Genomic DNA, 27,950 nt, shown 5'->3' with positions numbered 1-27,950 from the left:
ATTTTTCTCGCCCCTCTTTTATCCTTCTACACCATAGGGGAAAATCTGCTCAACAGACACCTGAACAGGAATGTTTGGGTAGTGGGGGGTTAAGGCCGCCTTCAACGAAAAAAAAAAACAATAAAACCAGGACTACTCTCTCCTCGACCCACTAAACTCATTCCTATGGTCGCCAAACCCTTCGTATCTCCGGAACCACCAAGAAGTCATTGCTTCAGAGAGGGGCTAGTGCACATCACACCCTCAAGGTTAGCTGCGTAGCCTGCAGCAACGAACATCGATGTCTCGCTTTTCGAGGAGGAAACCAAGGTAGCGCTCTGGCGCTTAGGCAGTTTCCCGAGTGGTCCTCACCACTTCTTTTGTCCTCGGAAGGCGGGCAGGGCCAGCCACCACGCCCGCGGTGAACTGTTTTGCAATCATCAAGAACTGATACCAACGTGCAGATCGATCTGACCTGCTGAAGGCAAGGGTATCACTACCCTTCAGGCCCTATCAGCTGCACTAGAAGGTTGCTGACAGCAGGGTCTCCACCTGCCCCGACCCTTGCCGGGGACCCCTTTCCAACCGCGGGCTCGGATCCAACCCAGTAGACCGACGCCACGACAGCACCGGTACCGGGACTTCCTCTCCGCGGCCACTTAATCGCTGTAAGGGTCGATCTCGACCGCAGGCCACCGGTATGACCTACGAAGCCGACTTCGAACCCCTGGACCACCTCTTGTACTGCATCTGGACTAGCCATTCTCCGAGTCCAGCCAAACTCATCCCTAAACATCCTCTGGACCAAGTTGTCAGGGTTTGTGTCCTCCCGCATGTGGCAAGCATGCGGTAACGCGTTGCGCGAAAACGCGGGCACACGAACAAAACGTGTTCCGCCGTTTCCTCTAAACCATTGCACACTGGGCATTCGGGAGAATCCGCATGCCCGAAACGGTGTAGATACTGTCGGAAGCAACCATGACCTGTAAAAACCTGTGTCAGGTGGAATGTAACTTCCCCATGGCGCCTATTAATCCGACTATCTACCCTCGGTATCAACCTATGGGTCCACCTTCCTTTGGTGGAACTGTCCCACGCGCGTTGCCATTTGACCATAGAGGCCATCCTGGCAGTCCTGCGTATGCCTCTTGTGCCGCGCATTTCGAAGCACTCCATGTCCTCACTGATAAGAATGCTGATAGGCACCATACCAGTAATGACGCAGAGAGCGTCGTGTGACACGATACGGTACGCGCTCGCAACCCTCAGGCACATAAGCCTGTAAGTACTTTCCAGCTTCCGTCGGTAGGCTCTTTTATAGGCATAATCGACGTGGCTACCGAAGGTAAGCTTATCGTCGATTATCACGCCCAAGTGTTTGACGGAGCGCTTTGACAGGATAGTGCACTCTCCTACACTGATCTCCGTCTGCTGCTCCGACTTCAGGTTGTTAACCCTCGAGCGATCGCGCTGTTGTATTTTGTACAACACGTTGAAAAAATCTCGCTTTTTGTACTCAGCATTAGCGGGGTGCTGACGCAGGTAGTCAACCGCGCGAGTTACGGAAGGTTCACAACCGTCACCTCTGTCTTGTGGTGAGCCAGCTCCAGTTTCCTGGACCGCATCCACGCCTCCACAACCTTGATCAAGTGGTTGGTAGTCAACTTTACCTCCTCGATCGTTTCACCGTAGACTTCGAGCGTAATGTCGTCGGCAAATCCGAGAATCATCACTCCCACTGGGTACTCTAACCTTAACACCTCGTCGTACATGACATTCCATAACACCGGACCCAGGATGGAACCTTGCGGGACTCCTGAGGTTATGTGAAAGCACTTCCGACCCACCTCCGTGTCGTAAACTAGTACTCGATTCTGAAAGTAACTTTCGAGAATCTTGTTCAGGTACCCCGCTATCATAGACGCAAGAGCGTGTCGGCAATAGCAGACCAGCTGGCGCTATTAAACGCATTCCTTACATCCAGAGTCACTACCGCACAGTAGCGAATTCCCCTTCTCTTACGCTCGAATGCTTTCCCGGCGGTTTTTGTAACCGACAGAATAGCGTCTACAGTCGATCTCCCCTTCCGGAAGCCGTACTGGCTACGCGAGAGACCATTCTATCTCAACATTCCATTGAGGATGATCTTTTCGAGCACCTACCCCGCTGTGTCTATCAAGCATATTGGTCTATACCCAGTAAACATTTTGGTCTGTATAATTTGCGTTTTACATCACTATATAAGAACCAATTCACTCGTATAAGATGCACACAACTGCTATATACGTACCAAAGTGGAGGCGATATAGGTACTCCTGACGACTCGTTTCGACTTTACTTGACCGGTATAACGATGTGTCAAATTATAGGCAAAAATAATAAAAAGTTCAAAATCTGGTTTCGAACATAGAGCCTTGACATCCATAGTCCGAATCTATACCACTGTACCAAACACTTATTCTTGAAAATAGAATGACGTTATGCCAATGCTATTCTAACATATGCTTGCGTATCGCCAAACAAACTTTGGGTATTAAACTGTACAAGTCTTTGCGATTCTTTTCGATACTCAGCGAACCCCACACTCAGCGAAAAAAACTAGCGAAATTCATCGAAATACCTTATGAAAATTTGCTATAACTAATTCTTATGGATGACATAAGAATACCTTATGAAAATTGATCGTGCTTACTATGACAAATTTCATAAGATAGACTTATGAAAAGAACAAAAAAATCTTAAAATGATGCAGACTGGATTCGATCCATGAACGTCGGAATCACCGAGCCCGTGTTTTATTCACACGGCTACCGACGCTTGAGAATATCATGTTGCTAAACATGAATAAAAGCCAAGTTGTGAGACGTTTTTACGTCATAGACTGACCTTATGAAATTCATCCGAATCATTATGAATTATTTAAAGACCGTTTCATAAGTTGGGCCTTATGGAAATCTTAAGGTTATTTGGCTGAGTGCATATATGATCTGTCAGTTTATGAAAATTCATCTTGTTCGTCGTCCTCCCCATCAAAACAAACAAACGTTTCGTGCAAAATCGTCGTCGGGTTGCAAAGACAAATCCGGTAGTAGAGTGTTTTAGCTCATGAAATCAATAAGTGCGCATCAATTACTACCCTTAGTAAATTCGGAATACGGCCACTACAGATAGATTATTAGTGCGATGCCGCCGGGGGAATCCGGAAGCCCCTACCGCACAACCAAAAAACAGCTCGCATACCGGAGCTCAATATTGCTTGCAGTAAACCCGTTCAGTGTCATTTGGTGTGATTGTGTTTTACCGGGGATTATTCGAATCAGTTTAAAGTATCCGAACATCGATCCGGGAACCGGCATACGTGTCCAGTGTAATTAGGCCGCAGCAGGCTGAAGAAAAAAAAAATAGTCGCCTCGAACGAGCAAGTGAATAGAAAATAAGGCGGCGCGGCGGCCCGGTGGGACATATCAGGAGATAACAATTCGGCTCACTTTCCTAAGGGCACCGGATGTCGAAAGATATTCTGTGGTAGTTGGACTGCAAAGCGGATCGAACCTTTCATGTGTACATGTAAGTTTTTTCTAGCATTGATATGAAATAATTTTCTCCACGATTATTTTTTCATATGTCAAAGTGAAACCCAACCAACCCAACTAGCGAATTAGAATATCATATATTATGACTTGAGTTGATTATAATCCAGCAAGTCGTTCTCGAATCGTAATGATGATTTTTAATCAATTTGGTTTATCATTCGTGCAGATTGATTTAGCACACTTTGCGATTCCAATTTAAAGCGAACGATAATGCGATGTCGCGTACACATTTCTATACGATATGTGGTTTACTGGGTATGCCGACGGGTCTCCAGGTGGTTTCCCCGCCTTTGACAATAGAACCAGACTCTGCCTCTTCCACACTTCTGGGAAAACTCCCTCGTCTAGGCATTTCTGCATAGTAGACCCGAACATCTCGGGAGCTTCTGCAATAACTACTTTTACGGCCAGAAACTGCGTGTGGACTTGGAGCCTTAACTACGCTAAGCGACTTTGCTATCCCCGCAAGTTCCACATCGGTAACCCTCTCCTCATCGCCAGCCCATGTCCCCGGCTGTCCTACAAAAGGAACTAGGATCATGACGCGGAAAAGCACCTCGATGATTCCCTCTTATATCGCTGGAGATTACTCTGAAGGAGCCATTACACCTCTCGTCTTGGCCATCACGATCCTGTAGGCATCACCCCAAGGATTCACATCGGAACTCTGATAGAGACCCTCGAAGCAGGCCTTTTTGTTTGCCATTATCTCGGTTTTCAGCGCGGCTTCTGCAGCGGTGAACACCACCCGCCGTTCGTTTCGCTCTTCTTCAGAACGTGCTCGCTGCATCCGCCGCCTAGCTCGTAGACAGGGGCGGCGCAGGTCCGTTATCGCTTGATTCTACCAGTAAGCCGGTGGTATCCCATTTCTAGGGTGGACTCGCCTTTTTTTTCTTCTAAACCATAGGGGTATAATCTGCTCAACAGACACCCTAACAGAAGGTTAGGGTAGTGTAGGTCTGAGGCCGTCTTCTACAACAAAAGTAAAAGCCAGGACTACTCTCTCCTCGTACCCACTAAACACATTCCTATGGTCGCCAAACCCTACGTCTCCCCGGAACCACCAAGAAGGTATTGCTTCAGAGAGGGGCTAGTGCACATCGCACCCTCAAGGTTAGCTGCGTAGCCTAGCAGCAACGAACATCGATGACTCGCTCTGGAGAGTCCATCACGGTAACATGCTGGCGCTTAGCCAGTCTCCCGAGTGGTCCTCGCCACTCCCTTTGTCCTCGGAAGGCGGGCAGGGTCAACCCCGCCCGCGCCCAACTGCTTTGCAGACATCAAGAACTGATGCCCACGTGTAACCCGATCTGACCTGCTGAAGGCAAGGGTATCACTACCCTTCAGGCCCTATCAGCTGCACCAGAAGGTTGCTGACAGCAGGGTCTCCACCTGCCCCGACCCTTGCCGGGGACCCCTTTCCAACCGCGGGCTCGAATCCAACCCAGTAGACCGACGCCACGACAGCACCGCTACCGGGACTTCCTCTCCGCGGCCACTTAATCGCTGTAAGGATCGATCTCCACCGCAGGGCACCGGTATGACCTACGAAGCCGACTCCGAACCCCTGGACCACCTCTTGTACTGCATATTGACTAGCCATTCTCCGAGTCCACGCGCCACCTCCTCTGTAGCTCCCAGACGATGTGGGCAATAGCCGCTGAAACGGCGTTCCAGCCAAACTCATCCCTACACATCCTCTGGACCAAGTTGTCCGGAGTTGTGTCCTCCCCGCATGTGGCAAGCATGCGGTCACGCATTTTGCGAAAACGCGGACACACGAACAAAACGTGTTCCGCCGTTTCCTCTAAACCATTGCACACTGGGCATTCGGGAGAATCCGCATGCCCGAAACGGTGTAGATACTGTCGGAAGCAACCATGACCTGTAAGGACCTGTGTCAGGTGGAATATAACTTCCCCATGGCGCCTGTTAATCCAACTATCTACCCTGCGCGCTGCCATTCGTCCATAGAGGCCATCCTGGCAGTCCTGCGTATGCCTCTTGTGCCGCGCATTTCAAAGCACTTCATGTCCTCACTGATAAGAATGCCTATAGGAACCATACCAGTGATGACGCAGAGCGCGTCGTGTGACACGGTACGGTACGCGCTCGCAACCCTCAGGCACATAAGCCTGTAAGTACTTCCCAGCTTACCACGGTAGTTTTCGATACTTAGCGTCGTGCCCCACGCTGGGCTGCCATACCTTAGTATGGACGTGTCGACAATAGTCAGAAGCTGGCACTTACTGGCGTACACCGCCGAGTTATTGGACATCATCCGGGACAGTGCCACTATAACTGTGGAAGCTCTTTTACAGGCGTAATCAACGTGGCTACCGAAGGTGAGCTAATCGTCGATCATCACGCCCAAGTGTTTGATCATCGCTTGCTGCTCCGACTTCCGGTTGTTCAAAACCATCACCTCAGTTTTGTGGTCAGCCATATCCAGTTCCTGGACCTCATCCACACCTTCACAACCTTAATCGAGTGGGTGGTAGTCAACTCCACTACTTCGATCGACTCACCGTAGACTTCGAGCACCACACCACCCGGGAACTCTAACCTCAACACCTCGTCATACATGACATTCCATAACACCGCACACAGGATGGAACCTTGCGGGACTCCTGAGGTTATGTGACAGCACTTTCGACCCACCTCTGTGTCCTAAACTAGTACTCGATTCTGGAAGTAACTTCCGAGAATTTTGTACAGGTACCCGGGTATCCCCAGACGCAGGAGCGCATCGGCAACAGTCGGTCAACTAACGCTATTAAAAAAAAAAAAGACACGGACACGTTTAATGCTTCCAGTGAGCTATTTGCTCTTTGAAGGAAGCACGACACTAGACAACGGACTAGCATGCGACGCCCAGTGGCACAGCCGAAAACTTTTCCTGACAGCTGCGGCGGGAATCGAACCCGCGCTCCTTAGCACGATGCGACTAAAGGCTTGGTGACCTTAGCCGCACGACCACGAAGCCGCACAAGAAACGCGTTCCTTAAACTGCACAGTAGTGAATCCCCTTCCTCTTACGCTCGAGTGCTTTCCCGGCGGTTTTTTGTAACCTACATGATAGCGTCTACGGTCGACCTCCCCTTCCGGAAGATGAACTGGCTGCTCGAGAGACCATTTACACGCTTGGTGTAACATTCTATGGAGGATGATCTTTTCGAGTACCTTCCCCGCCATGTCTATCAAGCACGTTGGTCTATATGACGACGGGTCTCCAGGAGGTTTCCCTGCATTTGGTAATAATACTAGGCTCTGCCTCTTCCAAGCTTCTGGGAAAACTCCCTCGCCCAGGCATTTCTGCATAGCAGACCTGAACATCTCGGGATCCTCTGTAATAGCTACTTTTAAGGCCAGGTTCGGAACTCCGCGGAGGGGCGAACGTCCGGACCTGGGGCCTTACCTATGCTAAGGGACTTCGCTATCCCCGCAAGATCCACATCGGTGACCCTCTCCTCATCGCAAGCCCATGTCCCCAGCTGTCCTACGGAAGGACGCCAAGTACTAGCATCATGACGCGGAAAAGCCCTTCGATGATTCCCTCTTATATCGCGGGAGATTACTCTGCAGGAGCCATTACACCTCTCGTCTTGCCCATCACTATCCTGTAGGCTTCAACCCAAGGATTCACATTGGAACTCTGATAGAGACCTTCGAAGCAGGCCTTTTTGCTTGCCATTATCTCGGTCTTCAGCGCGGCTTCTGCAGCGGTGAACACCACCCGCCGTTCGTTTCGCTCTTCCTCAGAAGGTGCTCGCTGCATCCGCCGCCTAGCTCGTAGGCAGGGGCGGCGCAGGTCCGCAATCGCTTGATTCTACCAGTAAGCCGGTGGTATCCCATTTCTAGGGTGGACTCGCCTTGGCATGGTCGCATCGCACGTACGCGAGAGCACCGCTACCAGTTTGTCGCCATCTATACCAAGTAGGTTTCGCCCACGGAGGAGCGCCTTCCTAAATACCCCTTCGACGAATAATGATGTCTTCCACCTGCGAGGGCTTGGCCTTGCCCTAGCCGCCTCTTTCTCTACCCGTTGCCTGTTGTTGTTGTAGTCGATACTGTAGCAAATGCGCTGCGCTAGGTGATCACTGTGAGTGTAGCTATCGTTCACACTCCAGTTCGCCGCCATTTTCCTGGTCCCATCCGAGACCCAGTTGCCGTTGCCGGCGGGTACTCGGTATGGGTACGATATGATGGCGATATCCGTCTCCCACTCAGAAACTGCCTGACAAAGCAGTTGCTGAGCCGCATCACACTGGTTCAGGTTCAGCTTCAGGTTCAGGTTACCTGCACTGTGATTTGTTGTTCACTGCGGCTTTCTTGAAGGCCGGGCACCCTGGACCACTCATCGGATGTCTGTTTTTCGAGGATTTCCCGGTACAGATCATGCAGATGGGCGGACTCGTGCAGCTTTGGGCCTTATGACCTTCAGCGCCGCATCGCCTACACAGTTTGCGCCTGTCGGGGCCTTTGCAGTCCCACGACTTGTGTCCTGGTTCCAGACACCTGAAGCAAACCTCTGGTGGCTCGTGGAATGTCAGGTGACATAAACACCAGCTCACCTTTATACTCCCTACTTTAACGGACTTTTTTAACATCCGCCACAGGTAGCTGAACCAAAGCTATCTGTGTCCCTGCTGGCCCTCTCCGTAGCTTAACGGCTGCGGCGGCCACCTGCACATCGCACTGTTGCCGCAGTGCCATGACAAGCTCTTCCACTTCGGTGATCTCGTCAATGTCCTTGATTTTCAGAGTCGACTTATGTGTCCGAGCCCTCACCTGCACACCCTCACCAAGGACCTCTTCTGCCAGCCTCTTATAGGCGGCGCCCTTGCAGGCTCCACCGCTGCAGCAGTCAGCAACGCGAGTACCGCGTGCTCCTGCTTGCCCTCATCGATAGACGCCCTAAGTTAAAGCAAAGCCGATTTCAGGTCCTTGCTTATATTCGACTTAGTGGACGCAAAGTCGATGATTTTGCCAAGCTACTGCTCAGCCACCTCTATTGCGGACCGTCCTTTGTTTTTTGGCTGACGGCCCTCAGCAGCCACGCTCCGTCCATAATATCCACTGACTGGCTTGCCGGGAAATGGACTGTAACACGCTCGAGCTACATACTTGACTAGCCTTGAGGGTGCGATGTGCACTAGTCCAACGCCTGGAATGTGTTCAGCGGTTCGGTGGGCATAGTCCCGCCTTCTCCTGTGCCTGTTGGAGGCGGTTCCCAACCTTACACTGCCTGGAACTCTCGTCCAGGATTCTGTTCATAGGAGTACTGACCAGTCAGACTGCGGCCTGTGTGCCCACTGTTGTACGTAGGAGATTTCTCCAATATTCGACTCGTATCATGGTAAAACTTCAATTCAAAATTGTTACTTGGGAAGATAAGGAAGAACCTCCAGAATCTGACACAGCATAAATGATTACTACTTGTTCAACCATCATTCAAACTCTATTGGAATATTCAAATTGGCAAATAAATCATATAATTTGATCAGCTCAATGTACCTTTCAACTGCAACTGTTACCCGTCAAGTCGACGCTCGTGTCTGTGCTCATACACTTGAAAAGTACTCCCACACTAATTGCTCTCAATCATGAAACGAATCATTCTCAAGGTTCACTGGCGCGTGCTGGCATTTTGCATCGTTACCACCGATTCTACAAACGCACCCCCCTGGCAAGCTTCGATGACTTGCATGGCAATGATGATGATGATGATAACGTTGATGACACTAATAACGATGAAGGTGAAGTTTCGCATAAGCGAAAGCACGGTTCTAAGGATGGTTTAGTTCAGGATGATGATGATGATGATGATAATGATGAAGATTACAAACCGACAAGTTCCGTTGTCCTGCAATCGCCCCAGAAGCGACACCTCGGCTCGATAATACGCTCCGGGTGGATGCCGTCGTTCCGGCCATCGCGAACCGCCGGCCGCTTTAGCCGATCCGGGAGGGCGAGGTCTCACATAGTAGGAAGTTGAAACGCTTTACCGTAGCCTCGTTTAGATGTTTCTTCGTTTTCCTTCGTAGACACACAAGACTGCAAGAGTGGGGGAGACAGTCTGCTTGCCAATCTCCCTCCTCTTAACATTCATGGATAAATGTTGAAAACAAGCAGAATGGAAAAAAAAAACTTGAAATCTGCATCTGGCAGCCAATAAGCTCCAATTGTACTTCTGACTGTCATTTTCTACTCCTCTTGTCCCGTGTCTTTCCCAACCATGCTAGTTCAAAATTGCCTTGACCCGGACCCCATCAGACTCGATAGGAGTTTCCTTCTGTCCGTTATTGAAACAATTCTCCTACATTATTAGTAACATCCCACCAGGAAAATGTTCTCCTGTGTAATCGTTGGAATGAACATCAATTATCTGTTCCCATAATTTTCCAAGCATTCCACTTGAGATATTTGCATACTAGTTTCTCTGTCAACCCAATGTCACCCACAACCAACCACCACTGTAAGACCCTCCCTCAAACTATACCTAGGTATATTCGTGAAACCGTGTTTCTGTCCATGTTAGCTGTTTCTCTTCTGCATAGAGCTCCCAGGTTTTATTTTTACCGTTTTTTTTAGTAACCCCCACCCCGTTTCTTTTCTAGCTATTTTTTTTGTTTGTCATTCGTTTTGTCATGAATTGCATGACTTTTTAAAAGTCCTTCAAAAGAGCATTCCATCGCTGCTCGGAAAACTTCGTCGTGGACTCAGGAAAACTGTGGGTCGATCTTTCGGAAGCAATTGAATCAACTTTGTTTGACTGTTGCTGCTGTGTGCCAGTGCTGCTGTTGTTGCTGCTGCTGCTGCTGTCTTATGAGGAATTCGATATGAGTTTTAGAGTACTTAACGATAATGTTTATTTTTGTAGCTCGTAAGTTTTTACATATTACAAATTAATCTTCAAGTTTTTCGTTTGGAATCTGATCGCAGAAACATAAAAATGTGGCCACAAGGTATCTGCGGTGGAGATTTCCGGCGAAAACTTGCAGATAAGTAATGTGTTGAGAGCTTTAATGCATTATGAATGACACGATTCAACAAATTCAACAATTTTTTTACGATAACTTTCTTCTTAACTATTGGGAAAAATCCAGACAAACAATTTGGTCGTATAATGAAGCTTATGACCGTGTAATACGCACTTTCATGCGGCAAAGTTACATCGCATAAGCTGGAGCAAAGGTGTCTTATGCGTACAAAAGTGGAGACGATATACGTAATTGGCGGAACCATAATAACGTTACGATTTTAATCGTTATCTTATGCGATCTGCGATGTGCACTATTGCGATGTAATGTTACGTCTTATGCGACTTAATAATTATTCGAACTAATGATCTTTGGATTGATGAGCCGCACTTCACACGTAACACCAAACCTTATGAAACACACAGATTAATTTAGATAACATTCTATCTATCTCACCTCAGCGTATATTGAAATGCACCTAATTGACCACAAAATTGCGATATCTGTACTAGTTTTTGAGATGTTTGAAAGAAATAGGGTAGTAGACGTATTTTGACCCAGGGCACGTATTTTGGCTCACCTTGGGAATTTAATTACATTCATCATATAATGTCTACAAAACCTTGGCAAAGGATTATTGTAAGTTCTAATAATCCTTTGCCAAGATTTTGTAAAGATTATATGATAAATGTAATGAAATTTCCAAGATGGACCAAAATACATGTCCTTGGCCAAAATACGTCCACTACCCTATACCATCTTAGCATCCAATCTAAGACTACTAAAATAGCACCCTAAATATCATCCGAAATCGTTCATTTTTGCCCAGCTGACCTATTTCGATCAGTAGATCGCTTTTCACTTGGGAAATCATACATCGGATAGATTTTGCAAAATAATCCCCACCCTAGCCAACCATTGTTGAGAAAACAAGTGATCATTTTAAAACTTTAACTGCTACTCACTTTCTTTGTAGTAGCAATTCCAGTGCTGTCATGGTAAAATCAGAGCAGATTACTCAAGTTTTCCAAATTTCATCGCTCCCTGTATAATGGTAAACCTCCCTAGGAACGACTTCAATATTACGCACAATTAAGAATTACAGTTTCTTACCGATTTTGGTAACACCCGTTTTTGGCAACATTTTTTTTTCATAATTAATTTCAATTGGCTTTTTTTCGGTGATATTAATATTACTCGAAGTAAGAGGGAGTAAGGAAAGTAATGAAAGAATACGGTGATTAGATACGCAAGCGAGCGATAAGAGAAATTGAACAGAAATTGAAATTAACAGAGGGTCATTGTTGAGCAACACAATCACAACGACGATCTTCTTGCCATGCGTTCTCGAGTTGAATGGCTAGGTAATAGTAGTTCATCTAACTAGACAGGCAAAAAGATCGTGGTTGTGATCTGTTAAATGTTGCTCGGCGGTATTTTCGGTTCTATCGATCGGTGGTAGGGTCTTGTACGAATTTGGGCTGGTGTACCTGTTTTGGGCACTTGCCGCTATAACTAAATTAATTTCGAACCGATTGACTTGAAATTTTGTATAGAGTTAGGCACGTACACTATCTATATAAGTAATTAATAACAAATTATACTTATCAAAGTATTAATTTTTTATAACATATTTTGTTGTGCAATCTTATTTTGATATGACCAAGTTATTGAGATTCATCCACTTAATAACATTTCTATAATATACTTTGTTGTTTACCAAGTTTTGTTATTATTATACTATTGAAAATGTACAAATATGTGATGAACAATAACAATAACAAGTTTTAAAATTCACTGCATAATACATTGTTATTAAGTTGTTATTGAATCTTTCAAAACATGTTATTAAATTGGTCTTCCAGGAACATTTTGTTGTTATGATGACAGACAAGTTTATAACATACCTAATAAGATATGTTAATAACATAAAAATAACTAATTCCATTATACAGTTATTATGCCAAAATAACATATAATATTATGCTGTTGATATTCTTATCTGCTCGGGACGAGTTTCTTAAGAAGTTCGTTTAGAAATTCCTCTGAGGATTCCTTTTGCGATTATTAAGGAAATACCTTGAAGCATTGCTACGGAAGTTCGTGCATGTTTTCTTTTAAATGTTTTTTTTTTACACATTTCTGTGGGAATTTCCACCTAGAAATATTATTTGAATTCTTCTAGAAATATCTCCAAGGGTTTATCAAGGCGTTCCTCCAAAAATTGCTTCAAAAGATGCAATTCCAGGAAAAAAATGACGGAAATTCGGTAGTTATTTCAAAGATTCATTCAAAAATTCCTCTAGAGGTTTCCTTTAGAAATGCAGATTTTTTCCAGGAAATGTTTCAGGTATTATTGTTGGAATTTCTCCATAGTTTCTTTTACGTATCATTCCTTTAGGGATTTTGTTTAGATTTTTCTCTAGAAAACTCTCAAGAGATTCTGAAAATTCTTCCAGAGGTTTCTCCAGAAGCTTTTCCAGGGTATTTAATATTTATTCAGGGATTGCTTGCAGGTTATTCAGACCCTACTTCAGGGATTCATTCAGCAGTTCCTGCTAAAATTACTCTTGAATCTATTGCTTCGAATTTAAAAAAAAATAAATAAATAATAATAAAAGTATCTATAAATCTTTCTATGAATACCTGCAGAGGGTTTTTCTGTTCTTACTGGTATTCTTTCAAAGATTCTCTAAATTTTTTTGCAGAAAGCTTTTTTGTTTCTGAAAAATTCTTTTCAGAAATTTCTCTTTCAGGAATTATTCTTCTAGGATTTTTATGTAACTATCCTAGAAGAAATTTCGCAAGAAATTATTCTATAAATTCCTTCAGAGATACCTCCAGGAGTTCTTCTAAGGATTCCTTCAGAAATTCTTCCAGGGGCCTTTTAGAAATTTATTTGTGTATTCATTGTGTTCAATTCCACCAGTACCTTTGTTTGCGCTTTCTGCAGAAATTTTGGCAGACATTTTTAAGGGATTTTGATTCAGAAATTTCTCTACGGATATGTGCTTCCAGAAATATCTTAAGCATTTTTTCCCTGGAACTACTTTGAGAGTTCCTCAAGAAGTTTCTCATGATTTTTTTTCTAGGAAATAAAAATGAATCTTAAGAAATTTCTTCAGGAAATTTTCCAGGAACCGCTTCAGAAAATTATCAAGAATTTCTTTTTGGAATCTCCAAAGTTATTACAAGTAATTTTTAAGAAAGAATTCCTTCAGATAATCGTTCAGGGATTACTTTCGAGTTTCTCTCAGAGATTATTTCAAGAGTTCATTCAGGCATTTATGTATAATTTCTGGAAGAACTTCCGAAAAAAAAAATCGCTGGAGGAATATCTGATTGATTGATTGATGTGTCTTTATTATGGGGCCGGATCACAACGTCCGAGGCCATACTGTCCCGGTCGTTAAGTCGCGTTTTTTTGCGAAATAACATCCAAAAGTTTGGGTGCGTCATAATATCCTATGTGCCTTCTTTCCTTGGACTTCGTGACACACTTACATGTTTGGACGTTATGCCCCGAAAAAATGCGCCATAAAGTCCTGGGACATTATGGTCTCGGACGTTATGATACTGCGCCTTTATTATAGAGACTTTCAGCCCTTGGCTGGTTCGTCTCTTACGGAATATCTAAAAAAAATCCTATGTGAATATTTGAAGAAACCTCAAGAGATATTTCTGACGAAGCCACAAGAGAAATTCCTAAAAAAAAATCGTGGAGAAATTTTTGCAGGGATCCCAGAAGCAAATTCTCATGTAATTTCCGGAGGAGCCTTGGTTGAATTTTCGAAAGAATCTAGGACATTTTAAATAAATATTTCGATGAATTTTTCCATGAAACTACTGTTGAAGAAATCCCGAACTGAAATTCCGGAAGAAATCTCTTGAACTCTGAAGAAGTCTTTGAAGATATTTTTTTTAAAGAATCCCTGACGGAATTCAAAAAATTGGAGCGAGAATTTTTGGAACAATCTCCAATAACATTTCTGTAAAAATCTGAGGAAGTACTTTCGAATGAATCTCTAGAAGAATATCTGAAAACAAAACCCTGGAAAATTCTTGGAAAAATCACAGCAGGAAGTTTTGGAATCTTCATAAACAAGTACCTGGAGAATATCCTCGGTGGTTAATTCAGGAGAAAACAATATTTTTAGCACTTACAAAAACATTTCACTGACTGATCAATTTCACCCCGAAATAAACATTTTTGATTTTTATTTCAAATGTTTTTTTTTGTAATAAAAAGATTTGCGGTAGAATTTTTAACCTCGTTGACTGATGAAAATCATGGTCGTACTTGTTTTAAAGCGTTAAAATTAATCATATCAATAAGTATTCAAAACATTTTCGTAAGAAACTACAAAAAGTGATCAATTTCACCCGAAATCACGGTACATGACTCAACTTAGAATAGTACGCAAACCGGCGTTCAGGTATTCTACTAACACGCCCAGGTTCATCATCAAAATCCATAGAAGATTTCTTGGAACAGACGTAAAAACTTGAAGTATTTTAGGCAAAGTACGTTTAATTGGCAAATTGAGAGATAAATTTGTGAAAAATTACCACTTGTTTTGGTGGGATTCGAACCCACGACTCCGTTATCGCTAGTCCGGCGCTTTAACCAACTAAGCTACAGAACAAGTTACAACTCTGCAGAATAGAAAGTCAAACTGGATTCGAAGCACCACCCTAAACCGGGTCCGTCTTTCACAACTTTATCTCTCTTTCGGCTCTTAGATGCCAATCTCCCGCACTCTCGCGGCCTACCAACAACAAGTGTGCGCGTATTGTTTTTTAGAATGTTGATATTGAAGCTCGACTGACACATACTTCGTCACCAACCATATGATCGGTGCAAACTCAGTATGCGTTGAGCGCTCAACGTGGACGGACGCACGGCCGTCCAAACTGCGCTAGAGAGATCGCAACTCATGTATGACAATGATTTTATTGCCCTTTTCCGGCTATACCAGTCGGCTAGTATGTCTGAAATAGACGTTTTATTGCCCTTTTTCTTGGAACCTTGGCAAATATATTAAGACATCTCATGAAAAATTTCTGAAGATATCTCCTGGAAAATTTTTCGAGGAATCTCTGGATGAATTTCTGAAGAAAACTTTGGAAGAATTTTAGAGAAGTCTGCAGAAGATTTTCTAATGAAATCTGTGAAGAAATTTCTGAAGGAATTCCAAATTTTTGATTTTTTGAAGGAATCGCGGAAAGCATTTCTGAAGAAATCCGAGTATTATTGCTTGTAAGAATTCTCGTACGGAATAGTGAAAGAATTTATGGAAAATTTTCTGATAAATCCCATGGAAACTTTTTTAGAGGAGTTCTTGGAAAAAATTTTGAGGATCCACTAGAGGCAATCCGAGATGAACTAGCCTAGAGTTAACCCGTATCGGCCTGAGTCAGCGCATATGAACTAAAAATGTCGCCGATCAGCGAATACACAACGGATTTGAATAATTTTTTGACAGTACACTCGTACATATGTCTAGTTTGTAAAAGTGGACAGAGAACGTCGGAATGGTCCCTATGGCCGGAGTTATTCCGGTGGGTCACTGGGTCAGATTCGTATAAAAAGGGCTGTTTTTCGGTACACAGAGTTTTTTCCATTATGATTCGCTATAAAACTCATTCTATTTTCACTAAAACTTATACCTCTGCAACCAAACATTGTTTCCACACAGTTTTTGACCGTTTAGGAACTACCGGATGTGGCCACCGGACATAATCTCCGGAGGAACCTGCCATATACTGTATACTGGGGTACACAACCATAACCCATTTTTTGCAGCTCTATGTATTGACTTTAGCGGTATAGTGTCTTAGAAGATTTTGTTCTGTATACTGAACTCTTTATTTTGGCATTTTCACTTTTGTGATTAATCCACCTAAAAGTGCGACAGAAATTCACTTTTTTCAAAAATGAAGATAGAGTGTTGGTGTCTTCTGCAAAGTTGTAGAAAAATGTATTGTTGGAAAGTTTGCCGAACAAACTATTACCTTATTTGCTTAATTATAAGAGACATGTATCGTTTTTTGTGAACGACCCCTCAAAATAGTTTTTTTTTCGTTATATCTTTTTCTGGGGATTTTTGGTAATGTTCGTGTGTTCTACAAAGTTGTTCTTTGTTATGAAATACACCTCCTTCTGCTTTTTTATCTTTGGAATAACGGTCCAGGTGGAACAGAGCCTGCATCTCAACGAGAAAACGTAAATAGATTTTCTTAATGAGTCCTTGGAGAAATTCCTGGTGGAATCATAGAACGAATATTATAGAAATACCTGGAATGATAATAGGTCTCCTCCAGAATTTATTGAAGGAATTCCCCTGGCAATAACAACCACTAGCGTAGACAGCCTTTCTTTTTTCAATAATTCTTTTTGATAAATACTACGAAAAGCGGGATGAAGGAGAGGGCTAATCCCCCTCTTCCATCTGTCTCTGTCTTGTGTTTATTTAGGAGAGTGAGAAGCATGTCAAAGCTGAGATTCCTTCGAAATTTACTGCTGTGATTCCTTCAAGGATTTCTACGAGGATTACTACAAAAATGTTCTTAGAATGTTCTCAGTAATTCCTATTGGAAATCACTTTGACATTATTTTAGAAATTCTTACAGGTATTACTTCAGGAATATTGCTGGGATTTATTTATAAATTTCTGGTAGAAACCATCAGGAACTTTTGCTTGGATTACGCAGGTATCTCTCGCTGAAGATCATCCTGGAGTTCCTTCAGCTGAAAATGCTTGAGAAACCCCAGCAGTAATTTCTGGAGAAGTCCTAGTAGTAATATCTGTTGCTATTCTAAGACAAGGAATTATTGAAGAAATCTCTGGAGACATAGCAAGAGGATTTTATATAGGACCCCTTAGATAAATCTCTGGAGGGATCCTTGTAAGGATATGTAAAGGAACTGTAAAGGAACTATTGCAGACACCTTAGAAGCAATCCCAACAAGAATATTTCAAATAATCCCAACAGGCATTTGTTGAAGAATTCCAAGATAATGTTTTCATAAATTTCTCTTGGATTGTATCCGGAATGCCTGTTGAGTTCCTCTAGGAATTGCTACTGGGATTGCTGACACCATCCAGGATTCTTCCAAGGAGTCCACTTGAAGTTCCTCCAGGGATTCTTCCTGTGATTTGTCACGTGATTTCTCCAAGTATTTTTTCATGAATTCCTCCACGTATTTTTCTAATTAATCCTGCAATAGTTCTTCCAGTGATTTCTCTATAGATACTTTCAGAAATTGCTCTCGAAATTCCTTCATAAATTCCGCCTGTAGTTCTAATGATTCCTATATAATTTATTATTCAGATTGCTCCTGCAATTTTTGCAAGGATACTTCCAAAAACTCTTCTGGCATTTTTACTAAAAATTCTTGCTGGGATTCCTCCAGTGATACCAGTATGGATTTCTTTAAAAACTAAGTACTCGTACTAGGACTCCTCTTCAGATTATTTTTGGAACTACTGCTGGGATTGCTACTGGACTGCTGCTGGGAATCTTCTATAAATTTCAGACTGGAATCCTCTCGATTTTTTTTCTGAGTTTCCCACCTGCAGGAAATCATCCTAGAATTCCTGGAAGATTCTCAACAGTAATAATTGGAGATGCTGAAAATGCATGAAATTTCTCAAGAATCCGAAAAAAAAACAGTAGGAGTTCCTGAAGGAATCTCATCAATAATGACTGGAATATTCCTAGAGTTATCCTTCACTAATTCTCTGAAGGATTCATAGCAGAAATTTCTGGAAGAATTACAAAAGATTCCCTTGAGGAATCCCAGGAAGAGTTTTCAGAGACACCCCTGCAGGCTTCCCAAAACTTTTGAGAAATTCTCTTGGAATTCTTCTAGAAATGTCTGATGGGTTCTCCTGGAAATTTCCATAGATTTCTCCTAGGATTCCTCCGCAAATTGCTTCGGTCATCCTTTTATGGATTTTCCGAATGATTCCTCCAATAGTTTCTCTCGAAATAACCTTAGAAATTCCTGCATGGATTCATTCATGAACTTCTACCAGGATTTCTCCATTCTTCTTGATGAGAATTCTCAAGCACTTCTAGATGGTATTTCTGCAGTTTTTGGTCTTGGGAATCCTCCTGAAGTATTTCTAGCAGGAATTGCTTGAAGAATTCCTGCAACACTTCTTGTAGGATTCCCACCACGAAAGCCCGGAAAAACCACAGCACCATTTCAGGACCCATGGGAATTCTCAAAGAAATTTGAAGAGGATTGCCAGAATACGAGAGAAAAATGAAAAGAGGAATTCGGCAAAAAAAAACCCTGGGTGAGTTTGTGAAGAAATTATTTGATAATTTCGAAAAAGAAATTCCTGTACAAATCATATGAAGTCATCTTGGCGGAAACTCAGCACGCATTCTTTTGTAATCTCCATGGTGAATTTTTGGAGGTGCCTTTTAAACATCCCTGTAGCAATCACAGAAGGATCTTCTGCGGGAATCACTCACTCATGTATCCTGAGCACCTCTGGGGGTACATGGGGCCAACGTAAAAGATCTCCATCCTGGGCTGCTGCTGGCTTCAGCCTTGATCTGGGCCCAGGTCAGGTTCGCATTCTTTGATTTCCTTGTTGAGGCTTCGTCGCCACAGGCCCCTGGGTCTGTCTCTGCTGAGATATCCTGCCGGATTCCAATCCAGCGCTTGCTTGCAGATTTCGTCTCCGTTCTTTCGTGGTGTGTGGTCGACTTCCTCAATTTACGTGCTCGAATTTCTGTTGATATCGGTTTCAAAAGACATCGTCGATGGAGCTCGGTACTCGGAATCCAGTTGTGAGGCCACCAGGCCCGAATTATAAACCGCTGACATCGGTTGATGAAAATCTGTAGCTTTTGTATGGTCTCTGCTGACACGCACCACGTTTCGCTGCGTACAACAACATAAGTAGATTTCACGTTGGAATTGAAAATTCGAGTTTTGATGCGTTGACTGATCTGATTGGATCTCCAACCCCCCTCCCCTCCTTTTCAAAATAAATAGGCCCTGATGAAGATCCCAACCACAGGATCGAAACGTTGGCAATGATCTAAAATAGTTAACGCTTTTCTGTTCAGCCGAAAGATACCAAGATCTCCATATATTTCGTAGATTCGGAATAGCAGTCCTAGCCGTTTTGATCCGTGTTGATAGCCAACGATTTGGTCTTGCTGACGTTGATGGTGGACCCGCCGTAGAGGAGCGTTCGGTCTGGTCGTCGAGCTTATTCTGCATGTTAGAGCGTCGTTGGTCTAGTATGCTCCATTGCAATGCCACAGTGGGAAAAAACCGACCCAAAAAGGCACCTAATTATTGCGGCTGATTGCGATCTTTGAAGCCCATCTTTTCCGAATGGAAAAATGCCAAGGAATCGATTGGTGATAGTTTCATTCACCGGAATTGAGTGTAAGTGTCCATTTTGCCCCATTTTCCCCTAAAAAACACTGTTTTTCTGAATTAAATAATGGTTTCAACTGATTGCGGCTAACCAACCAATTTTTTATTGATGTAGAATTGACAGGTGCATTCTATGGAGCATACCTCGATCTGTGTCTTTGACTGGAAGTGCCCGTTTTGCCTCATTTTCCCCTAAAAATACTGTTTTTCTGGATTAAAAAATAGTTTCAACTGATTGCGGCTAATCAACCATTTTTTTCTTGATGTAGAATTTACAGGTGCATTCTATGGGACACACCTTGATTTGTGTCATTGAATGAAAGTGCCCATTTTGCCTCATTTTCCCCTAAAATACAGCTATTCTGAATTAAAAAATAGTTTCAACTGATTGCGGCCAACCAACCAATTTTTACCTGATGTAGAATTAACCACATACTTTGGAGTGCACCTCGATATATGTCATTGACTAGAAGTGCCCATTTTGCCTCATTTTCCCCTAAAAATACTGTTTTTTCTGAATTAAAAATTAGTATCAACTGATTGCGGCTTACCTACCATTTTTTCTTGATGTAGAATTGACAGGTGCATTTCTGGAGGCACACCTATTCCCGTGTCCTTGACTGGAAGTGCTCATTTTGCCTCATTTTCCCCTAAAAATATTGTTTTTCTGGATTAAAAAATAGTTTTAACTGATTGCGGCTAACCAACCATTTTCAATCTGATTTAGAATTAACCGGCGCATACTTTGGGACGCACCTCGATCTGTGTCGTTGACTGGAAGTACCCATTTTGCCCCATTTTCCCCTAAAAATACTATTTTTCTGAATTAAATACATGTTTCAACTTTTTTTTTTTTTTTGTCTGTATTAACGAGATTTTTAACCCGAGGCTAGTTCATCTCGGGACCCACTTTTACTTCCCTTCCGAAGGAAGAACCCACATTTTGTGAGCATGTCGGGAGTGGGATTCGATCCCAGGTCCTCGGCGTGATAGTCAGGTGCATTCTATGGAGCATACCTCGATCTGTGTCTTTGACTGGAAGTGCTCATTTTGCCTCATTTTCCCCTAAAAATATTGTTTTTCTGGATTAAAAAATAGTTTCAACTGATTGCGGCTAACCAATCGATTTTTGCTTGATGTAGAATTAACCGGCGCATATTTTGGGGCACACCTCGTTCTGTGTCTTTGGGTGGTGGTGCCTATTTTGCTCCATTTTCCCCTAAACTACGGGTTTTCTGGATTTAAAAATAGTTTCAATTGATTGCAACTAACCAATATTTCTTCCTGAAATAGAATCGACCTATGCATATTATGGGATACACCTCGCGCTATGCGTTTGTCTGAAATTGCCCGTTTCACCCCATTTTCCCCTAAAATACTGTTTTCTGGGTTAAAAAGTTTGTTCCAACTAACTAAAACAGTGTTTTAGGGGAAAATAGGACAACATGATGACCACTTCCAATCAATGATACAAAGTTTGTCTGACAATATGCTCTGATCAATTCTACATGAGGAAAAACTTGTTTTGTTAGCTTAAGCTGTTAGCTTAAATTGCTTAACTTGTTAGCTTGTTAGCTTAAATAAGTTGAAATTGTTTCTCAAACGAGAAAAACAGTGTTTTAGGGGGTAAAGGGGGGGAATGAGCACTTCTAGTCATAAGGACTGTTCAATTTATAAAACGGACAACTTGCTTGTGCGATATCTTTTTTATTTTTCAATAAAATCATTATCAGTTTTTTGCATAACTTTCTATAGCTATTCTCAAATGTAGGAAAAATATAACATTAAGCAAAATGTTCTGTATTGTGTAACTGAAGCGGTTTTCGTAAAACATCAATAAAAACCCATTTCTCAAAATTCGTCATAACTTTCCACATACTTAATATGCACATTTTCATGAAGTTTTCAATGTATTGGAATCTTATACTATTCTACTTAAGGTAAAGCTTATTAGTTGGTCAGTAATAATGCATTAAGCAGTCTTAGGATTAATATGGTGAGTTGCCTTATTTTCATAGAAATTATGAAAAAATGTTCATTTAAGTCCTGTGCTGCAATAACATCACGGATTCGGCTAAAAATTTGTCCAAAATAGTAGAATATTGCTCTCTGAATGATACAGAAGAAAAATTTACTTATAATTGCATTTTTCACCAAAAATTTAATCCATAGAGATGGCTATATTAAAAAAATTCATACTTTTTGCTCCATTGATGCAGATTTTCGACTCTAGCGAATTTTGTTATTATTTTTTTTCAACAAAGTTGGTCCTATGTTATTGTACACCTTATTCAATAATAATCGGATGCAAAGTTTTCATTTTCAACATTATTGTTATGCAAAATTTGCATTAGGTTGCATTGTTATTTGTAAGAACCTTCAAAGAACGAAACCGTTTTGATTACTTTGTCTGCAATTGCGCACAGTAACCAAACCAGCAATGCTATTAAGAAGCAGTTTTCTGCATTTAAATCCACATTATTCCCAGTTTGGACTGGATGCATAAAAAAACTTATTATTTATTATTTTCATGCCCTTTTTGCTTAACAATTGAATTTTATTGAAAAAATCGAATCTTACTTGAGACTTTTATATCTCAACACTTAATTTTCCGATTGAGTTCAAATTTTGCCAGAATGTTTATTACTCATGCTGCTGCAGCATGGCACATACTTTTCTGGTATTAAAAACGATAAACCATATGTGAACAGTAATTTTATATATATTTTCAATTTTCAGCAATCGAAAAATTCACCTTATTTAACACCTGGCCGATTTTCTACAAAATAAAACTATTTTTATTCGATTCAAAAATGATCACCATAATGACAGATGACGCACTGAACAACGAAGCTAGGGTGGTTAAATTTGAACTACGCGTCTTCTTTTTATAGCCTTATAAAGTTGTCCGTTTTATAAATTGAACAGTCCTTAATGCATCGATTAATTTCACATTAGGAAAAAAATGCTTGGTTAACCGCAATTAGTTGGAACTAATTAGAGGAAAATTGGTTAAACGGGCAATTTCAGACTAACGCATAGCGCGAGGTGTATCCCATAGTATGCATAGGTCGATTCTACATCAGGAAAAAAAATTGATTATCTGCAATCAATTGAAACTATTTTTAAATCCAGAAAATCCGTAGTTTAGGGGAAAATGGAGCAAAATGGGCACTACCACCCAAAGACACAGAACGAGGTGCACCTTAAAGTATGTGCCGGTTAATTCTACATCAAGTAAAAATTGATTGATTTGTCAGTTGATACAATTGTATAATTCAGAAAAATAGTATTTTTAGGAGAAAATAAGACAAAATGGGTACTTCCAGTCAACGACGTAGATCAAGGTGTGCCCAAAGCATGCGCCGGTTGTTTCTACATCAGGTAAAAATTGGTTTGTTAGCCGCAATCAGTTAAAACTATTTTTAATCGAGGAAAACTGTATTTATAGGGGAAAATGGGTTAAAATGGGCATTTCCAGTCAATGACACAAATCAAGGTGTATCTCATGAAATGTTCCTGCCAATTCTACATCAAGAAAAATATGGTAGGTATGCAGCAATAAGTTGATACTAATTTTTAATTCAGAAAAAAACAGTATTTTTAGGGGAAAATGAGGCAAAATGGGCACTTCCAGTCAATGACATATATCGAGGTGCACCGCAAAGTATGTGCCGATTAATTCTACATCAGGTAAAAATTGGTTGGTTGGCCGCAATCAGTTGAAACAATTTTTTTCATTCAGAAAAATAGTATCTTAGGGGAAAATGAGGCAAAATGGGCACTTTCATTCAATGACACAAATCAAGGTGTGTCCCACAGAATGCACCTGTAAATTCTACATCAAGAAAAAAATGGTTGGTTAGCCACAATCAGTTGAAACTATTTTTTAATCCAGAAAAACAGTATTTTTAGGGGAAAATGAGGCAAAACGGGCACTTCCAGTCAAAGACACAGATCGAGGTATGCTCCATAGAATGCACCTGTCAATTCTACATCAATAAAAAAATGGTTGGATAGCCGCAATCAGTTGAAACCATTATTTAATTCAGAAAAACAGTGTTTTTTAGGGGAAAATGGGGCAAAATGGACACTTACACTCAATTCCGGTGAATGAAACTATCACCAATCGATTCCTTGGCATTTTTCCATTCGGAAAAGATGGGCTTCAAAGATCGCAATCAGCCGCAATAATTAGGTGCCTTTTTGGGTCGGTTTTTTCCCACTGTGCAATGGACTGCCAAACTAGCCTACGATTTGGTACACGGTCAATCGCCCGCACCATGATCTTGTCGATTACGATGAGAAACAGTAGCGGTGATAATACGAAACTACCCGGATGGGATCCGACAAAGCTCCGTTATGCAGGACTGCATGTAAAAGCCTCGTACTACGCTTCCATGAGGTTGACGATTTTCTTCGAAACTCCTTTGCGTCTCAGGGTGCCCCACAGATTTTCGTGGTTCAGACGATCGACAGCTTTTTTGTACTCAATGAACACCAAAAAGAGAGACTCTGGGAATTCGTTAACCTGCGCCAGTATAATACGGAGCGTGACAATATACACTACCCGTCATAAGTACGGACTCACAAAAAGTATTGCAACAATATTGCATCACCCTGACTCACCTCGATATCTCTTAAACCAGAACACCTACAAAAATGCCGGCTTCAGAAAAGTTGTTGCTTTTGAACTTCTGAATAACTTTCCTAAAGACAGCATCTTTGTAAGTCCTCTGGTTTTGGAGATTTCGAGGTGAGTCAGGGTGATGCAATATTGTTGCAATACTTTTTGTGAGTCCGTACTTATGACGGGTAGTGTAGTTAACACAAGATCTTCCGGCACGGAACCCTCTTGCTGCCGCCGGAGAGCAGCGTCTATTTTCTCCTGTATCCGATTCAGGATAACTTTGGCACAGAACTTTGAGAACAACACACAATAGATCAATGCAGAAATCACGGTAGGTATCCTAGAAGATTTTCTAGAGGAATTCCTGAAGAAATTCTTGGAGAAATCCGCTGAAAATGTCAAGAGGAACTCTTGGGAAAATGAAGAAAACTAACGTCTCTAGGAATTCCTGCTGAAATGCTGAAATTCTTGATGAGATTGCTCCAGAAGTATGTCCACGTTATCATATACAAATCCATTCTGTGATTTCTCCAAGAATTTCTATAGATATTTCCAATGATTTTTCCAGACTTCTCTCTTTAAGAATCTTTCTTGAAATACTACTGGAAATCCCTGAAGGAATCACAGCAAGAAATTTTAAAGAAATATCTGGAGGATTCACAGCAGCACCTTTGGAGGAATCTCAGTTGTAAATACACAAGACAAAGTACTTGCCCTCTCCTTCATCCCGCTTTTCGTAGTATTTATCAAAAAGAATTAATGAAAAAAAAGAAAGGCTGCCTACGCTAGTATTTGTTATTGCCAGGGGAATTCCTTCAACAAATTCAGGAGGAGACCTATTATCATTCCAGGTATTTCTATAATATTCGTTCTATGATTCCACCAGGAATTTCTCCAAGAACTCATTAAAAAAATCTATTTACGTTTTCTCGTTGAGATGCAGGCTCTGTTCCACCTGGACCGTTATTCCAAAGATAAAAAAGCAGAAGGAGGTGTATTTCATAACAAAGAACAACTTTGTAGAACACACGAACATTACCAAAAATCCCCAGAAAAAGATATAACGAAAAAAAACTATTTTGAGGGGTCGTTCACAAAAAACGATACATATCTCTTATAATTAAGCAAATAAGGTAATAGTTTGTTCGGCAAACTTTCCAACAATACATTTTTCTACAACTTTGCAGAAGACACCAACACTCTATCTTCATTTTTGAAAAAAAGTGAATTTCTGTCGCACTTTTAGGTGGATTAATCACAAAAGTGAAAATGCCAAAATAAAGAGTTCAGTATACAGAACAAAATCTTCTAAGACACTATACCGCTAAAGTCAATACATAGAGCTGCAAAAAATGGGTTATGGTTGTGTACCCCAGTATACAGTATATGGCAGGTTCCTCCGGAGATTATGTCCGGTGGCCACATCCGGTAGTTCCTAAACGGTCAAAAACTGTGTGGAAACAATGTTTGGTTGCAGAGGTATAAGTTTTAGTGAAAATAGAATGAGTTTTATAGCGAATCATAATGGAAAAAACTCTGTGTACCGAAAAACAGCCCTTTTTATACGAATCTGACCCAGTGACCCACCGGAATAACTCCGGCCATAGGGACCATTCCGACGTTCTCTGTCCACTTTTACAAACTAGACATATGTACGAGTGTACTGTCAAAAAATTATTCAAATCCGTTGTGTATTCGCTGATCGGCGACATTTTTAGTTCATATGCGCTGACTCAGGCCGATACGGGTTAAAAACATCGTTAATACAGACAAAAAAAATCTAGAGGCAACTCTAAAGGAAATTCTGTAACAATTTTTTGAAGAAATCCATGGCGGATAGTCTTAACAGTCCTTTGAACCACACTGAATCAATCAATCGAAAGGAATCCGTAGAAGACATACTGAACAAATTTTATTTAAAGGTATTCTAAAGTAATCCGTAGAGCAATTGCGGGAGGAATCCGAAAAATATTTATAAAGTAGTTCTTTGATTAATTTCTGGGGTAATCTCTAAAAAACTTCGGATATAATTCTAAAGGTGTGATGTCTTAGATATCCATGAATTGTTTTCCAAATGCATCCCATGATATTTTTTTCGCAAAGATTTTCTGAAAGGATCACCAAAGAATTTCTGAAGAAATTAATGGATGATCTTCTGCAGCAATCCTTGCAAGATTTTCTAAAATAACCTTTAGAGAAATTTCTGAGAAACAGAAAGTGAATTAACTGAATTAATCCCTGTAAGAAACTCCAAAACCCCTGGAGAAAATTTTCGGTTGAATGTTTGATAGATTTTTAAGTTATCTTTGAGCGCTAATACTTGTTGGGAGTATTTTTTTTTTATCTCAAGAGTTGGTTACTAAGTGAGTAACTTGGAATAATCTCGATGGCACCAATGAGCTATTCACAGCAGGAATTCCTGGAAACAATCTCTGGAAAAAAAACCTATGGATGTATTCCATAGGGATTTCTTTGCTTAAACCCCTGGAGGAATCACAGAAGGTATTTCTGGAGTAAATACAGCCGGCATTTTTGAAGATATCGTCTTAAAGAAACTTAAACTTAAAGAAACCTAGGACGATTTTTTTGCGAGAATCAAAAAAAAATCTTGAAGAAACGCCATAAGAGTTTTTCAAGATATCCTGGAAGAAATTTATGCGAATTTTGGCCGCATGACCATTTTTTTTTAAATCGGGTATTTTTTAGTCAAAAAAAAAATTAACAATATTCGGCACCGATACACAATTTTGAGAAAAGCAATTAAGTTGAGGGACTACTTATTCAAGGGAAACTTTAAATTTTGACACGATCTTTTTTTTAAATCATTTAGATCATTTTTAGATCATTTTCCAATGTACACGTTGTTCAATATGTTTGAATACACAATCAATTTGAATTTATTCCCCATCTGTAATTCAGATTTTCAAAGTGAATATATTGGTTGAAAGCTCACATAATAAAGCTGTGTTCATTTAGAATCCGGAATGACAAAATCACGTATATCTTAGGGATGGAATAACAAACATAAAAGGTGAAGCCCTCAAAACAAAGGTTATTTATTGTACTTTCATGGAAAAATATCAAATCTGCACAACGGTGGTAAATTTTAGCAACAACCCCTTCTGCACGTTTGTTCAACAATCAGGTCATCTATGCAGTGTCCTGAGTGCCTTGACTAGTCACTAGGATTCCGATGAAAAATTGCCAAACTTTTTTTTTTATTGCGAAATGAGGGGCAATTCAGTGAATTGTAAAACGCGAAATTTGAGTGTTTTTTCGTTGATAAACACTACCCATCTGTGACGATACCACTGAACGTCTCCGGCTGTCATGGCAGCTTATCAAAATAGGTA

General features: G+C 41.4%; 1 protein-coding gene across 2 annotated transcripts in view; it reads left to right on the top strand.

The window, feature by feature from the left end:
- Nucleotides 1-27,950, top strand: part of LOC109398506 (uncharacterized) — a 178,337-nt gene that overhangs the window by 127,067 nt on the left and 23,320 nt on the right. The window contains exon 4 of one of the 2 annotated variants that reach the window (XM_062842413.1): nucleotides 9,200-9,548. In XM_062842413.1, coding sequence (XP_062698397.1) covers nucleotides 9,200-9,548 — 349 coding nt within the window. Of the gene's footprint in view, nucleotides 1-9,199; nucleotides 9,559-27,950 lie in introns of both variants that reach the window. The other variant, XM_062842414.1, reaches the window with a different exon arrangement.

Source organism: Aedes albopictus, chromosome 3, assembly GCF_035046485.1.
Source record: "Aedes albopictus strain Foshan chromosome 3, AalbF5, whole genome shotgun sequence".
NCBI lineage: Eukaryota > Metazoa > Arthropoda > Insecta > Diptera > Culicidae > Aedes > Aedes albopictus.
This window is presented reverse-complemented; position numbering and strand designations above follow the sequence as displayed.